Source organism: Pagrus pagrus (assembly GCF_965226575.1).
Source record: "Pagrus pagrus genome assembly, chromosome: 2".
Lineage (NCBI taxonomy): Eukaryota > Metazoa > Chordata > Actinopteri > Spariformes > Sparidae > Pagrus > Pagrus pagrus.
The window spans coordinates 20,510,961-20,527,676 of record NC_140186.1 but is presented as its reverse complement, the minus strand read 5'-3'; the positions used below and the strand labels follow the sequence as shown (position 1 = coordinate 20,527,676).

The following is a 16,716-nucleotide window of genomic DNA, read 5'->3' as shown; positions in this document are numbered from 1 at the left end:
TTAATAGTTACAGACTGCGCATTTTCCACGGCCCTTTAGTCTGAAACCGAATAGTTAGAAATATGTCCCTTTACATATGGGACCGAAAGCCCAACCTGTTATCCAGGAGGTGACGTTAGCGGCTGGCTGTAGCGGCTGGCTGTAGCCACAGGCTAACAGTTTGTTTGTGTCACAGCAATCCCGTATCAGAGACGATATTTTTGCCCCTCAATATGGCGTCTTTGATTTCGCCTGTGCCTTTCAGACTGCATCAACCGTAACGGTAAATTGCCGCGCTTGTGTGTCGCTACACACAGCGAACCGGCTTCCCGGCTGCTTCATGTGTGTAGGGGATAAGGCATCGGCTGCACTGCTGTGAAGAGTTCATGCACGCTCCCGCCCCGGCTTGGCTGATGGCTGCAGTTACCCCAACGGCCGCAACGACCGTGGTGTCACTATTGAGTCTTATTTCTTGATCCTGCCCCATGTCCCTTTAAGTAAAAGTCAAATTATACTTACGTGATTGTATACCATATACTATGGCTCGACTGATTATTGGATCCGATATTAAAGGGGCACTGTAATTTTAAAGAAGAAATTCCAACTCAGAATTTTAATATTTACAATATAATGAGGTGATAATACAAATTCTATATTAACTCTATACATGTATTTTTTCCATAAGTGAATAAACAAGCTGCTCTCAGAGGAAATTAAGGTCCCAGAACAATTTGAAGCTAGAAAGGTGGCAGGGTCCACCACATATAAACAAAGTAAAACAGTATAAATTGTGTTGTCCTTTAAGGTCAGTTTGTTTATTCAGTTTATTCAGTCATGAAAACAAAGATAGTTTGTTTGTTTGTTTGGACATTAAACAATCAGTCAATAAAGATCTTTCTCCTCTCATTAACATTTTGTCCCCAAAACTACAGAGTGCAGCTTTAAAGACTCATCACTACCCAGATCATTGGACCCCATTCAGTTCGCCTATCGTCCCAATAGGAGCACTGATGACGCCATCTCACACGTCCTCCATTCCACCCTCTCCCACCTGGACATCGGTAAGGGGAACTACGCACGTTTGCTGTTTATTGATTTCAGCTCGGTGTTTAACACCATAGTTCCCCTCAGATTGGTCACCAAGCTCAGGGATCTGGGGCTGAGCTCTTCACTCTGCTCCTGGGTCTTGAACTTTCTGACTGGCAGACCACAGGTGGTGAAGATCGGGAATTGCAGCTCCAGCACCCGCACCCTCAACACCAGCGCCCCCCAAGGCTGCGTCCTGAGCCACCTGCTCTACTCCCTGTACACCCATGATTGTACAGCCACACACAGCACCAACACCATTGTGAAATTTGTGGATGACACAGTGGTGAATGACCTGATCTCCAACAACATGGAGACGGCTTACTTGGAAGAGGTGGAGTTGCTGACATCATGGTGCAAGACCAACAACCTGGACCTGAACGTCACCAAGACCAAGGAGATGGTGGTAGATTTCAGGAGGGAGAAGCAAAGGTCCCATTACGCACCACTACAGATCTACGGGACCCCGGTGGAGAAGGTGTCCAGCTATAGGTACGTCGTAGTTCATATCTGTGAGGACCTAACATGGACAACCCACATCATCTCACTAGTGAAGAAGGCTAGGCAGCGCCTGTATCAACTCAAACAGCTGAGGAAATTTAAGATCTCCACAGGGCTGCAGAAAACCTTCTTCTCTGTCACCATCCAGTCTGTCATCTCTGGAAGCATCACCGCCTGGTACGGCAACTGCTGCGCCCAGGACCGGAAATCTCTCCATAGGGTGATCCGATGTGCTGAGCGCATCACTAGAACTGCATTGCCCTGCCTTCAGGACATTTACACCAGGTGGTGCAGGTCCAGAGCGACCAGGATCATGATGACATTCACCGGCCCAACCATGACCTGTTTGTGAAACTGCAGTGTCATGGCCAGGACTGAGCGTCTGAGGAGGATCTTCTTGTGACAGTTGGCAGAGCAGCAGTCTGAGCTGTGGTTAAATTGAGCTGCTTTGTTAAAACTTCAGGTTCCCTGTTGACAACTGTGAGGATGAAACTATTGAACATTTACTTTTAAAATGTCAAAGGTCAAAAGATGTGTGGGAGGGATGTCACATGTTGGTTTTAATATTAATATCAACTCTAATGCTGTTATGTATGGTATAACCATATAAATCCATGTGATATGTGTTAAATTTAGGCGTGATGTCAGGGTTAGGGTCTGTGTGACCAGATGTGTCCTCATGACTTATTCAAAATGTTCTCTTCTTTTGTCTTGTGAAATAACCAGATTAAGGTCTAATCAAATATTTTTATTAAACGTCTCTGACAACTGAGTCAACTGAATCAGGTGAGGCCACTTGAACTATATTTCGCATATAGCGAATAAAACCATTACGAATATAATTATATTTTTTGTTATTCTATTTCTTGTTATGTATTTGTACCATTTTGATTTACTGATTTAGTTTATGATTTGCTATGTGATTTGAAATGCTCCCTCTAATAAAGCTACATTGAATTTGACTTTTTAGCTCAACTATGTGGTTAGCACATTGTCTGCATCCACTGATTTATTTCATCACAAAAAAGCAAACTCAGCTAAAACCTAAGGTAAATAAACTCTTTATGGCCGAGTTACCCGGAAACATACAGACCTTTTAAAAGGACGCCATTTCACACAGTTTTACTCTATTCAACCTATAAGAAAGGTCAGAGCAGACTCCATCTGCTGAGGAAACTCAGGTGCAGGGGGCACTCCTGAGGACTTTCTATGACTCTCTGGTGGCATCAGCCATTTTCTATGGAGTAGTCTGCTGGAGCAGCAGCAGATAGGAAGAGATTTGATAAGATTATCAAGAAGGCCAGTTTCATACTGGGATGCCCTCTTGACCCAGTGCAGGTGGTGGGAGAGAGCAGGATGATGGATACGCTGTCATCGCTGCTGGTGAAGGAGTCCCACCCCCTGCAGGACACTATCACAGCACTGGGCAGGTCCTTCAGTAATAGACTGATACACCCCAAGTGTTTGAAGGAGGTATCGCAGGTCCTTCCTTCCTGCTGCTGTCAGACTCTACAATCAGCACTGCTCCCCGTAGACCTCACTGTGCAATAAAAAAAACTCATTTATAACCCATTTCTCCTTTTGGTTTGCATGAACTGGGCAATTTTCATACTCATTATTTGTTTAATGACAATTTCACTTTATATTTGTACATATTATGTATATATAAGTCTATTTATATTTCTTACTTTTTTATTATATTGTTTATTTTTTACTGTTATTGTTTGTTATATTGAACTGTCCTTTGGCTGCTGTGACGCACAAATTTCCCTGTTTTCGGAACTAATAAAGGAATTGTGATTCTTATTGATGGACCCTGCCACCTTTGAAGCTTCTAGTGATCTGGGGACCATATATTTCTCAGCCTATGTATTTTATGGGAGAGATACACGTTTACATTATTGCCTCTGAAATATTGTAGATGGCAATCACTGTTTTCATTGTAACATCATTTTATGTGGTTTATTTTAGACATGAGATGCATTATTAAATAAGTATCATTACAATAGTACAGCTTGGATAAGTCCTAAAAGCAGGAATATTGCACCTATTGATAGGATTGGGTGGTCCTAAAAAGGACCTTTGGGTTGTTGATGTCAGGATGAGTTTACTTGGAGCTGGTATACTTGGTCACGGCCTTTGTTCCCTCAGACACAGCGTGCTTGGCCAGCTCACCGGGCAGCAGCAGGCGGACGGCGGTCTGGATCTCCCTGGAGGTGATGGTGGAGCGCTTGTTGTAGTGAGCCAGGCGGGAGGCCTCACCGGCGATGCGCTCGAAGATGTCGCTCACAAAGGAGTTCATGATGCCCATAGCCTTGGAGGAGATGCCGGTGTCAGGGTGGACCTGCTTCAGCACCTTGTACACGTAGATGGCGTAGCTCTCCTTCCTGGTCTTTCTCCTCTTCTTGCCTCCCTTTCCAGCGGTCTTTGTCACCGCTTTCTTGGAGCCCTTCTTGGGCGCAGACTTTGCTGGTTCAGGCATTCTTGTTTCTTCGCTGAGTTCAACGACGAATGTGTTTGACGTCTGAGAGCAACTCATTTGTATAGACTCCATGCAAATACTACTGTGTGATTTCCCTCCTGTGATTGGTTGAGCTGCTCATTGTGGCCTCGCTGTGAGAGCTGACATGCAGAAGGACGTGGTGAAACTATCTGTGACCAACACAAAGGAAACACTTTGGGAAAGACTCTTACTAAGTGTTCGGTGTGACCACAGACCACACAGCCTGAGTCTTATACATTTAATAAGTCCTTGTTTCAAAATCATAAACTGTTTTCAGTGAAGACGCTACATTTTAATACTAGATGTTACAATGTGATGTTAGGTGTTGCAGCTTTTTTCAGAATGAACGAGTAAGAAATAGTGAAAGCAGGCTTTATTTACAATGCATGATAAGTTAAGTACTATTAAGTGATTTTCCAACATATGTTTAGTTGTGTCTCTACACACCGCTCGCCAAACATACCTTCACATATAGGTGAGATTAAAGATGAGGGAATACAGGCAATACATCAGTTAAAAGCCCCGGTTCAGACTGTCTTGTTGATGTATAATGAAGGTCTACATAAATTGTGATATGTTTATCGTATAGAAGTGGTGATGACACTAATACAAATAATTACAGACATTTGACTGAACATAATCATGAATTGATTAAAATCTATACTGGATGAAATTACAGATTCATAGCATCATAGTTTTAAAAGAAATAATAGAAACAGAATAAAAGACGGGATGGTAGAAATAAGAGGAGAGTGGAGAGTTTCAGGTTTGTTGAACAGGTAACAGATGATGGAGCTGCCCATGGTGTGCACACTGACAGGTGGCATTCCTGCTACTGCGGATATATTTATTTATTTTCATTTAATTTTAAAAAATGATTCATATTCTGCTACATAGCATGTGTAACAAAGACAATAATGTAAATTATTCCTTTTCACATTCCTACCTTTTTAAAATACACTCATGTGTATCATGTGTAAACATTATATAGCCTAATTTAGGGAATTCATTGTATTATTAAGCACTGCTGCCCAGAGTAATGCAACACTTCAGCTACTATGATGTCATTAATTGTTCACAGTAGATCTATTAAGAGTTTATTTATATTAAAACGAGTCCTCAGCAGGAGAAATGTTGACAGCCACAGTGAGCTGCTCTGTCTAACACCACAACCCTCGGCCATCTTCAGTGTGTTTGCTGCTGCCAGAATAACTTGAATTTATTACAAAATGATCACCAACAGATGGTTGTTTTTACTTTGAGTCCCTGAACAAACACGTTGACCAGCTGGAAAACTGCTTTTGACGGAGCTCTGATGCATTTTAAAACATTTTAGGAGAGAAATGAGTGGGGAAAGTCGCTGAGCAGTGCTGGTCACGACGGTGAAAGTGTGAGGTTTGGAGGCTCCTCCAACAAAATGCAGAGAGCATCAGAGCTCTACATGACTTCAATATGAAGAGACACAAGTCCGCTATCGGCTCCTTCACTGTCAGCCTCCAACACTTCTCCCACATTTAGTCTGGAGTCTTTTATCGATGAAGAGAAAGCACAAGTGGCCCGGCATTCAGACTGCCCAGAGGAGACACGGCCTGGGTTGAGTCTCCACGGTTCTCATGGTGTGTTTAAGGACAGCCTCCTGCTCTGGATTCTCCATTCGTCCAGTCAGACTCTCGTGTTGTCGTGAATAGGATCAAACTTTGAAACAAGATGGCAGAAGTAGCTCCAGCTCCCGCCGCCGCCCCGGCTAAAGCCGCCAAGAAGAAGGTTACCAAGCCGAAGACGGCTGGCCCCAGCGTCAGAGACCTCATCGTGAAGGCTGTGTCCGCATCCAAGGAGAGAAGCGGCGTGTCCCTCGCCGCTCTCAAGAAGGCTCTGTCCGCCGGAGGCTACGATGTGGACAAGAACAAGGCCCGCGTCAAAACCGCCGTCAAGGCTCTGGTGCTCAAGGGGACTCTGGTCCAGACCAAGGGGACCGGAGCATCCGGCTCCTTCAAGATGAGCAAGAAGGTGGCTGAGCCCAAAGCCAAGAAGCCGGTCAAGAAGGCTCCTGCTAAAGCCAAGAAGCCCGCAGCCAAGAAACCCGCAGCGGCTAAGAAGCCCAAAGCTGCGGCCAAGAAGCCAGCAGCCGCCAAGAAGTCCCCGAAGAAGGCCAAGAAACCTGTGGCGGCCAAGAAACCAGCCAAGAGCCCCAAGAAGGCCACCAAGAGCCCCAAGAAAGTGGTTAAGAAGGCCCCTGCAACCAAGAAGGCTCCCGCAAAGAAGGTTGCCAAGCCCAAAGCCAAGAAGGCAGCACCCAAGAAGAAGTGAGCTGTCACTACAACATCACACGTCCCGATTAAAGGCTCTTTTAAGAGCCACCCACACCATCCTTAAAGAGCTCAGTCCTGTTCCTGTACTGTTTGTCATATCAATAAATAATCACTTAGAACACAGTAACTTAGTAAGAATAAGAATACAGACAAACAAAAACATAGGAGGTAAACGAGGGTTCCCTCATCAGGTTATCAGATAACTTCACTAACACAGAGATGAACACAAGGGAAACAGCAGGTAAATATGGTCAAATACTGAACTATGTCACCATGAAAGTACCCCAGCTGACCTCCTACATAAAGAATCGTACCTTATAAACTGCAACACTTACTTCAGAGACTAAGTTTTGACTTCAACTTGTGTTACAGTGTTTGGACCTTGGAATATTGCTACCAATCTTCCATCCTGGCTGTACTTTCAACCATCAGTGAAATATCTATCAAATAACTAAGTGAGTCTACTGCCATCATCTCTACTGCACCGTTGTTTTTCTAGCACAATTGTATAATAATAATAATAATAATAATAATGATTTAAAAAATGTTAAAACCACTCAACTATTCATTGTTATAAATGAATCAACATTTTTAATGTTATGCCGTTTAGTGCATAATTTTTCTTTATACATTGTTATGAATTTGCTTTTGCACAAAGTCTTTGCTCTACACTTTCCACTAATTTCCCCTATAACCCTAACATCTTGTTTATTTCTCATGTAAGCCATTATCAGAATTTCAGATTATTCATGGTGTTGCCATATAGTCTATTTTGACTAAGTAAATATAGCGTACAAATAAAAAAAAAAACAATAGTACTATGGTTTTTCTTCTATTTATGTATATGCTATATTTACTTATTACCATTTCTGTAGTGAAGCACCTCAGCTGAAAATTAAAATGAGTGACATGTTGACACATTAATGTTGAATACAAAACGCTGAATCTTACAATCAGTGCTGAATAATGGACATGATCTGTTTTTATGCGTTTTGTCACGTGAATTCATTGAGTTAGGCTACTTGTGTGATACACCCTAATGTGAGGATAGCTACTTTGTCACTTTTTGTTTATTACTGGTCCACATCTGTTATTTAGCTATGGAGTGTATCATTTTACACATTACTTTATTAATGCCAGCAATAACCAGCTCAATGTTTAATGCAATTTCAAATTATTTCAATTTCAATTATTATTGTAATGAAGGGGGAAAGAAAAGTGAAAGCGGAACCAAAGTGCGGGTATCGTTGCACCACGGTGCCCAAGGTGAGAGACACCTCCCTCTTCCCTCAGAGAAGAAGATGGCGGTTCACTCTTTCATTCATTGATTCCGTGATTCTGTTTTCCAGGGTTTCATCCAGGAGAAGTGAGAGCAGTAAACCCCAACAACACATTTGTTACACACTTTGAAACTCGTAACACTTTCATTAAGAACATTTCCGTCCAACGGCGGCTCCGGCGTGGCCACTGCGGTCGGTGCCCTCCCTCCGTTACTGCTTCATTCAACCGCTCTATGCGTCCTGCCTTTTTTTCCTCCTGCTTCCTCTGGATGCTTTTAAAAGGCTTCCAATCTCATTCTCTCAGGCGCTGATTGTGCCGGGGGTGTCACAACCTTATGGGATTATTTAAAATAAAAGCACAAAACTCAAGTGTACAATAGGCTACATGCAATAAAAAACACAAAATGTTGAAAACACAGCTTAAAACACACACAATAAAATCATTAGTTTACCCATGTGACATCTGGACCTCTTGTGATTTCACACTTTTAATCACTCTGATTTTCTCTGCAATGCTTCAACTTCGTATCGTTTACTTCTTACCTTTATAACTTTTTACATCCATGTTTTGAGAATTGATTAAGTTGGACCACTTTAGTGCATCACACTAGAAACACTGCTCTTTTTCAGAAGTGAGTGTGTGGCTCTTAAAAGAGCCTTTGTGTTGTTGGTCTCAAGCAGGATCATTTACTTCTTGGCGGCCTTCTCGGTCTTCTTGGGCAGCAGGACAGCCTGGATGTTGGGCAGCACGCCGCCCTGAGCGATGGTCACTCCACCCAGGAGCTTGTTGAGCTCCTCGTCGTTGCGGACAGCCAGCTGCAGATGACGGGGGATGATACGAGTCTTCTTGTTGTCACGGGCAGCGTTTCCAGCCAACTCCAGGATCTCAGCGGTCAGGTACTCCAGCACGGCCGCCAGGTAGACGGGGGCGCCGGCACCCACACGCTGTGCATAGTTACCTTTACGCAGCAGCCTGTGGACACGACCGACTGGGAACTGGAGCCCGGCACGGGAGGAGCGAGTCTTTGCCTTTGCTCTGGCTTTGCCGCCGGTTTTGCCTCTTCCGCTCATGATTCAGGTCTTTCTAGAGTCTCGACTCAGAGAAAATGTGCTGCTGACACTCACAACCCTCCTTTTTATCTCCGCGGAGCGTGTGCGGGTCTCCAACAGACCAACCAGAGAAGAGGCTTTCAGCAGAGGGGCCCCTGGCTGAATTAAGGCGGTCTTTTTGAACAGATTTCTCGCCAATAAGCAGCGGAGATTCAGGCGGGGGCGACTCCTCCAGGCGGCGCTGAGCTCCGAGAGGAGCCGCTAACCAATCAGGAGCCGGAGGTCTGAAGCAGCGTCACCGTTTCACAGCCGGTCCCACCGTTTAAGAGCAGCCGGTCTCCTCTCTTCACTACACTTTTCTCCAGTTTGTTGAGAGGAAGAAGAAGCAATGGCAAGAACCAAGCAGACCGCTCGTAAATCCACCGGAGGCAAAGCTCCCAGGAAGCAGCTGGCCACCAAGGCTGCCCGTAAGAGCGCCCCGGCCACCGGCGGTGTGAAGAAGCCTCACCGTTACAGGCCCGGTACCGTGGCTCTGAGAGAGATCCGTCGCTACCAGAAATCCACCGAGCTGCTCATCCGCAAGCTGCCCTTCCAGCGCCTGGTCAGAGAAATCGCTCAGGACTTCAAGACCGACCTGCGCTTCCAGAGCTCAGCTGTCATGGCTCTGCAGGAGTCCAGCGAGGCTTACCTGGTCGGCCTGTTCGAGGACACCAACCTGTGCGCCATCCACGCCAAGAGGGTCACCATCATGCCCAAGGACATCCAGCTGGCCCGCCGCATCCGCGGAGAGCGCGCTTAATCTGTCTGCTGCTCCACAAACAACAACGGCTCTTTTCAGAGCCACCTCATTTCTTCTACAGAGCTGCTTCCTTCATTGTTTCTGTGAAATCATTCTCTAGATTCAACTATATGTTCGCCGTTTGTACCTTGAAGATTACCCTTTAATTCTTGTATGGTGTTAGAGTCTGTGGGACCCGTTTTCATTTTTTATCAGAAAAATTATACGATTAATTTTTTTCACCACTCCGACTCATTGGTCTAGGCTCATTTTTACACCCCCCCCCCCCCCATACACATATATAGTACATACAGGATGTTCGGGACCCAGGGCGCCCCTGCCGTTCCCGCACAAGGTTGCAACATTGTTGCAAAATTCAAGCCCCAACACCGTCTGCTCGAGTACATTCTCGCACATTTTACCATCTGTCTTGCGGGAACCAATCTTTATTCAAAACGAGTAACACTACATATATTAACCATATATGCTGTTTATATTGCTTGTAATTGGGATGAAGTAAACATCTGTTGAGTATTTTAACATAAAATTGTTTGATTGTGTTGAATTAAAAACCCAATAATGCAGCGGGTCCACCAGACCCACGAATACTGGCTGAATAACAAAAATATGAACCCCACACAAGGGTTAATGGATACAGGTTTGAAAGTTAAACTGATAACCAGTTCTACAAACCCACAATTATAATTTTAACACAATCCATATGCGGTGCAAGTAAACCATCAGGTTGCTAATCTCATCAATCATTACAACAGTGTTGTAATACATGATGCAGTGTTTCCCAAACTTCTTAGTCCCTTACCCCTTCAGTCCTTCAACCCCCAACACCAGCTCACTGAGGTGTGTTCGTCTGCACACGAACAGGCATGCGAGGATGGGAAGATCTGTTTTGTTGTTCATGTAGTCTAACCAGAACTTTTACTTCTTTAACAAAGCCCCAACTTTATCTTGTATGTTGATTACACTTGCAGAGTAAAATTTAGACCTTTAACAGTATTTCCTTTTAATTATGTGACTAGAAAGATACCAAGAAATCTGTCAGAACTTGCTTTAATGTTGAACCACAAGGAAATGTTATTATTAAAAAATGTTCTTAAAATTTTTTTAACTAAGACTGTCACATTGTTCATGGACTACCAGTAACAAAAGGCAAATAAAGAAAAGCAAAGTTTTTTTTAAAAATTGTCTCAACTCAATCGTCAAAACCCAAACCATCTTAAACCAAGTTACCATGTCACTTTACCATTATCTCCTCCTTTTGTCTTTAAACATCTCATCATTTCATCTCTAGAGCATTCTAGCTACTTTGGGAGGATGAAGCTGTGTCGCCTCACCCTGAGGGTAGCAAATCTATACAGCCAGAAAATCACATATAATCTGATTATGAATAAAGCAAATAGAGTATCTATAACATAAATACATGTGAAAAGAAGTTTGGGAGAATCCACATTTGGTAACAGTAACCTGTATGAATACATCAATTAGCAATGTGAAGTCATCGCAGTTCACTGCAATGAATGTGGCCAAAACAATAGCTGAGTTGGCATTATCTCTCTGTATAGACTCCACCCTGCTCTCTCTCCTCCCCTTTAGCTTTTGTGCTGATAACCAGAAGGCAAAGATGATAGAGTATTAATATAATAAAAGCTGGGGGAGAATCCATATAATATTTGGAGTCAATTTTTGCAGTGGCTAACTGTGTAATTACAACATCACGTGCTGTACTGGGGCCCAACGTGAATCTAGCAACATTCTTATTTTATAGGGGTGCTGAGATGACATTTAAGAGTGCTTGAGCACCCCTAAAAGGGCCTTAACTCGCCACTGGTGTCAAAACCTTTCAGCAAGAGCCTCCTAGTGGATGCTGCAGTGTACCCAAGTGGCTTTGGGATTAACCGCCTAGATGCGGGTACCACTCCACTGTGTTCCCCTGTCATGGCTCTGTCCAGATGCCCGCACATTATGACCACAGGAGTACATTCGATGTTACAGAGGTGTCCAGCAGTTTGAAAATGTCCTGTCCAGTTGTCCTCCTATACTGGATGTAAATGATGCGACACATACACACAGTTCTGACTGATACTGTTCTCTGAGCAGCAGCCACTGATTTTTCTACTTCAGCAATCACTGCTGATCAAAGGCCTTTTAGTAGTTTTACAAACACACACAACATGTCAATACGTGAAACTGAAAATTCCCATTCATGTTTCAGTCCCATTCTTTCTTCATTTTGTCTGTTGGATTCCTCTATACTGACAATCTGAATAATCAGGCCAGTAGCTGCTCATCAGCCTGTTTTATTTCCAGTTTTTCTTCCAGACACAGGGTCAGTGCATTGCTACCATCCTGTGGTGACTCACTGAACTAAGTTCATCTGGACCCCCTGCATTGATGGATGGATGCACAGGCTCAGTTAGAGTTTAAAGTCTTTTAAAGGATATTTACGTAGGAATCATCTTTAAACAGTCCAACTACAACGTTGTTGATGTTTTAACAGAACATCCCATCTTACTGCGTTCACCCCATAGTGAAAATGAAGCTTGACAAAGTGTAGAGTAAAGACTTTGCGCAAAAGCAAATACAAAAGAATGTATAAAGGAAAATGATGCACTGAGACGGTATAACATTAAAAATGTATAGATACATTTAACACAGGGTGTGAAAACAATTAATAGTTTACTTGCTTTAATGTATTTTTTATCATCAGTAAGTATTATTATTATGATATAATTGTAATTTCAAATTACGGTGCAGTAGAGATGATGGAAGTAGATTAATTTACAGTTATTTGTCGGATATTACACTGATGGTTGATTGTGATCTTCTCTATGTTAGTGAAGTTATTGATGACCTGATGAGGGAACCTTTGTTTTCCTCCTATGTTGAGTTATAAAGTTAATGTGTTCTGAATGATTATTTCTTGATATGACAAACAGTACAGGAACAGGACTGAGCTCTTAAAGGATGGAGTGGGTGGCTCTTAAAAGAGCCTTTAATCGGGACGTGTGATGTTGTAGTGACGGCTCACTTCTTCTTGGGTGCTGCCTTCTTGGCTTTGGGCTTGGCAACCTTCTTGGCAGGAGCCTTCTTGGGTGCAGGGGCCTTCTTAACCACTTTCTTGGGGCTCTTGGTGACCTTCTTGGGGCTCTTGGCTGGTTTCTTGGCCGCCACAGGTTTCTTGGCCTTCTTCGGGGACTTCTTGGCGGCTGCTGGCTTCTTGGCCGCAGCTTTGGGCTTCTTAGCCGCTGCGGGTTTCTTGGCTGCGGGCTTCTTGGCTTTAGCAGGAGCCTTCTTAACCGGCTTCTTGGCTTTGGGCTCAGCCACCTTCTTGCTCATCTTGAAGGAGCCGGATGCTCCGGTCCCCTTGGTCTGGACCAGAGTCCCCTTGAGCACCAGAGCCTTGACGGCGGTCTTGACGCGGGCCTTGTTCTTGTCCACATCGTAGCCTCCGGCGGACAGAGCCTTCTTGAGAGCGGCGAGGGACACGCCGCTTCTCTCCTTGGATGCGGACACAGCCTTCACGATGAGGTCTCTGACGCTGGGGCCAGCCTTCTTCGGCTTGGTAACCTTCTTCTTGGCGGCTTTAGCCGGAGCGGCGGCGGGAGCTGGAGCTACTTCTGCCATCTTGTTTCAAAGTTTGATCCTATTCACGACAACACGAGAGTCTGACTGGACGAATGGAGAATCCAGAGCAGGAGGCTGTCCTTAAACACACCATGAGAACCGTGGAGACTCAACCCAGGCCGTGTCTCCTCTGGGCAGTCTGAATGCCGGGCCACTTGTGCTTTCTCTTCATCGATAAAAGACTCCAGACTAAATGTGGGAGAAGTGTTGGAGGCTGACAGTGAAGGAGCCGATAGCGGACTTGTGTCTCTTCATATTGAAGTCATGTAGAGCTCTGATGCTCTCTGCATTTTGTTGGAGGAGCCTCCAAACCTCACACTTTCACCGTCGTGACCAGCACTGCTCAGCGACTTTTCCCACTCATTTCTCTCCTAAAATGTTTTAAAATGCATCAGAGCTCCGTCAAAAGCAGTTTTCCAGCTGGTCAGCGTGTTTGTTCAGGATCTCAAAGTAAAAACAACCATCTGTTGGTGATCATTTTGTAATAAACTCAAGTTATCCTGGCAGCAGCAAACACACATGATGGCCGAGGGTTGTGGTGTCAGACAGAGCAGCTCACTGTGGCTGTCAACATTTCTCCTGCTGAGGACTCGTTTTAATATAAATAAACTCTTAATAGATCTAATATTATTGAACAAATGCATTGACCTGTACAGACAAATTAAAGGAAACACAAGAGAAGGTGTCAATATTGATTAGCAACCACGTGCTACCAGCCCATCATCAATATACTTCTGCATTGACTCTACAAGTCTCTGTCCTGTACTGGGGGGATATTCTTCCAAAAGATATTCCTTCATAGCATATGACTGACATAATTATCACACTCAAAGTATTCAGTGTGCATTAGCACAGCTTATTGTCAGGTGAGACAACACAGATGACAAGTTAACGCTGTCTGGCGGATCAGCACCTTGGACAGTGACTGAACCACACTGATTAAAAAAAAAAAAATCCATCCGTCCACATATATATGTATATATTTGACATTTAAAATGTATTTGACAACTCTATAGATATATAGAAATAGTACTAGAAATAGATGTGTGCATGTTACACTACAGTCTTGATAATATTGAGTGGGTAATGCTGCAGTAGGCAATGATTGACACTGACTTACAGCATTAATAAATACTAATAAACAACAGTAAGCTAGAATATTGCACAGAAAAATGGAAACAAATAGGTTGGGTGATTTGTGATTCACACTGGTGCGTCATGTAACATGACGCAGAAAATGTGCTAAATCAGTGGAACATGACTCATGTTCCACTGATTTAGCACATTTTCTCACAGCAACTCAGGTATCACAGCTTTGTCTGAGGATCCAAACATTTGCACAAATAAGGGACAGCAGTTAGGAAGTGGTTTACAGTGCTGTTGTCCCCAGCTATTTATAATAAGTGTTGGGGAAGCTACTTAGCAAGCGTAGCTTGTAAAACTACATGTAGTTCAGCCTGGCAGTAGTTTGAACAAACTACATTTCTACCCCTGGAGAAATGTAGTTTGTAAAACTACTGCAAAAAAAAAGTAGCTTTAGCAACTACTTATACTCATTATACTCATCATTAAATAAATCAACATATGGTGTATATGAAACAAAATATAATAGCCTACAAAAAATTCACATGCCAGCAGAAATATGCCTCTCAACTCAAGTTTTATTTTTTAAAGAACAAAAGCTGATATTTTTGGTCAACATCAAAGGAATTTTAGAGGCACTAACACTTAGGCACCAGAACTAGATGCCAGGGCAGAATTGCTTGTTGACAGGACACATGAGCAGTCTCTCATAAGTTTTTATAAGACAGCCAGTTCTGTTTGGCACTAAAAACATCTTTACCAACACCAAAAAGCCATCAATATCCAACATGTACAGGCTCAAATATGGCCATGGTTGGGCTGGCGCTTTCGGGGCGCATCAGGGGTAGGGGAGGGTTGTCCATGACGTGCTAGTGCCATATGAGCACTGCCTTCCTTGGCATAAAGACCCACCCACTCTGTGAAGCATTTGAGCGCTGCCAGGGCAAGCCAATCAGAGGCAGCGTTGGTTTCGCATGTCATGACGTGTTTAATGCCTTTCTTCAAAGAAAAATAAAATAAAATTTATATTATATAGGTCTTCATTTTATAAAAAAAATATTTCATGTTATTGGCCAAAATTGAAGTTTGTAAATTGAGCAGTTAAACTACAAAAAATGACCCAAAAAGTAGTTGAAATACTTGACGCAGCACAAAAAATGACAGTAGTTTAACTACCAGCAAGTTACAGCAAATTGTAGTTAAGCTATGTAGTTCAAGTCTCCCCAACAATGTTTATAATACTACCATCGGACACAACTTGCAGACAGAGTATTTTCATTGTGGCTATATAGAATAGGAGTCATTATTGTGAAACCCAATCTTAAAATAATCCAAACTGAACTCGTATCAGTCTGTTGTATAAATCTGCTTTATAGCCGATTTCGTGACATCCGTACAACATCACGTGATGATCATTTAAATACAGAGGAGAAAATGGACACAGTAGCTCATATTAGATATGTCAAAAACATCAAACTCTAGAACCTGAGCAATAATGTAATCATTTATTGATATAGTGCGTGATAATAACCGGAAGACTGCCTCAGCTTGAGACTTGTGGTTCAGTTCGTGGGTTAATGTCTGACATTGGAGAAAAGGCGTTTGTAGCATTGACCGGAAAATCAGCTCTTCACGTGAAATGAGTGTGTGGCCCTTAAAAGGGCCTTTGTTGTTGTTGTAGACTTGATGAATCGGTTTAACCTCCGAAGCCGTACAGAGTGCGTCCCTGCCTCTTCAGCGCATACACCACATCCATGGCGGTCACGGTCTTTCTCTTGGCGTGCTCGGTGTAGGTGACGGCATCGCGGATCACGTTCTCCAGGAAAACCTTGAGCACACCGCGGGTCTCCTCGTAGATCAGACCGGAGATACGCTTGACTCCACCGCGGCGAGCCAGACGGCGGATAGCGGGCTTGGTGATTCCCTGGATGTTATCACGGAGAACTTTGCGATGACGCTTGGCGCCTCCTTTACCGAGTCCTTTACCTCCCTTGCCTCTTCCGCTCATCTTGTAGCTTGTAGATTACTGCTAAAGTATGTTGCAAAGAGGCAGGCATGCGCAATATAAACGTTATCTGCGGACGTAAAAGAGAAGCGATGGCGCGAGTTTCACTGGGCGGTGCTTCAGTGGTCATTCCTACATCTTCGCAGCTGAAAGAGACCATTGTTCATTTTCATTATTTTTATTTAAAATTATTAATACATTTTGGAACAAACATCAAAAGATTGTACAGATGAACCGAACTTTTCGTTATGTGTTGCTGTGTGGGGAGAACAACCTGAATCACTCCCCTGTCTCACATATGGTGAACTCTCCCCATGTGGTTGAGAGACTGGAACATTTTGTCCATTTCTCCTCGTGTTTGTTTGCTATAAGTGATCTTTTATTTATTTAACTTTCATTAACTCAAATAGTCGTTTTACAGGAGGAGTCATACATCACTATCACACATGTGCTCCACAGCATGGTGTGTTGATTAACTGTAGTTCTTTGATTGCTGTGGC

At 43.5% G+C, this 16,716-nt stretch overlaps 6 protein-coding genes across 6 annotated transcripts; 2 read left to right on the top strand and 4 right to left on the bottom strand.

Moving 5' to 3' along the window:
• Window positions 1–3,539: 3,539 nt before the first annotated feature.
• Window positions 3,540–4,062, bottom strand: LOC311249457 (histone H2B 1/2). Its single transcript, XM_084340516.1, has one exon. The coding sequence runs from the start codon at window positions 4,046–4,048 to the stop codon at window positions 3,674–3,676; it is 375 nt and encodes a 124-aa protein (XP_084196642.1). The 5' UTR covers window positions 4,049–4,062; the 3' UTR covers window positions 3,540–3,673.
• Window positions 4,063–5,458: 1,396 nt separating this feature from the next.
• Window positions 5,459–6,795, top strand: LOC311249410 (histone H1-like). Its single transcript, XM_084340425.1, has one exon. It carries the CDS (start codon window positions 5,777–5,779, stop codon window positions 6,374–6,376), a length of 600 nt encoding a protein of 199 aa, XP_084196551.1. The 5' UTR covers window positions 5,459–5,776; the 3' UTR covers window positions 6,377–6,795.
• A 1,534-nt stretch (window positions 6,796–8,329) lies between these two features.
• Window positions 8,330–8,736, bottom strand: LOC311267355 (histone H2A-like). The gene has a single exon (XM_084370406.1). It carries the CDS (start codon window positions 8,727–8,729, stop codon window positions 8,346–8,348), a length of 384 nt encoding a protein of 127 aa, XP_084226532.1. The 5' UTR covers window positions 8,730–8,736; the 3' UTR covers window positions 8,330–8,345.
• Window positions 8,737–9,092: 356 nt separating this feature from the next.
• LOC311267276 (histone H3.2) lies at window positions 9,093–9,698 on the top strand. Its single transcript, XM_084370248.1, has one exon. The coding sequence runs from the start codon at window positions 9,097–9,099 to the stop codon at window positions 9,505–9,507; it is 411 nt and encodes a 136-aa protein (XP_084226374.1). The 5' UTR covers window positions 9,093–9,096; the 3' UTR covers window positions 9,508–9,698.
• Window positions 9,699–12,259: 2,561 nt separating this feature from the next.
• On the bottom strand, window positions 12,260–13,489 carry LOC311249421 (histone H1-like). The gene has a single exon (XM_084340437.1). It carries the CDS (start codon window positions 13,126–13,128, stop codon window positions 12,529–12,531), a length of 600 nt encoding a protein of 199 aa, XP_084196563.1. The 5' UTR covers window positions 13,129–13,489; the 3' UTR covers window positions 12,260–12,528.
• Window positions 13,490–15,564: 2,075 nt separating this feature from the next.
• On the bottom strand, window positions 15,565–16,227 carry LOC311249517 (histone H4). Its single transcript, XM_084340599.1, has one exon. The coding sequence runs from the start codon at window positions 16,217–16,219 to the stop codon at window positions 15,908–15,910; it is 312 nt and encodes a 103-aa protein (XP_084196725.1). The 5' UTR covers window positions 16,220–16,227; the 3' UTR covers window positions 15,565–15,907.
• Window positions 16,228–16,716: the final 489 nt, after the last annotated feature.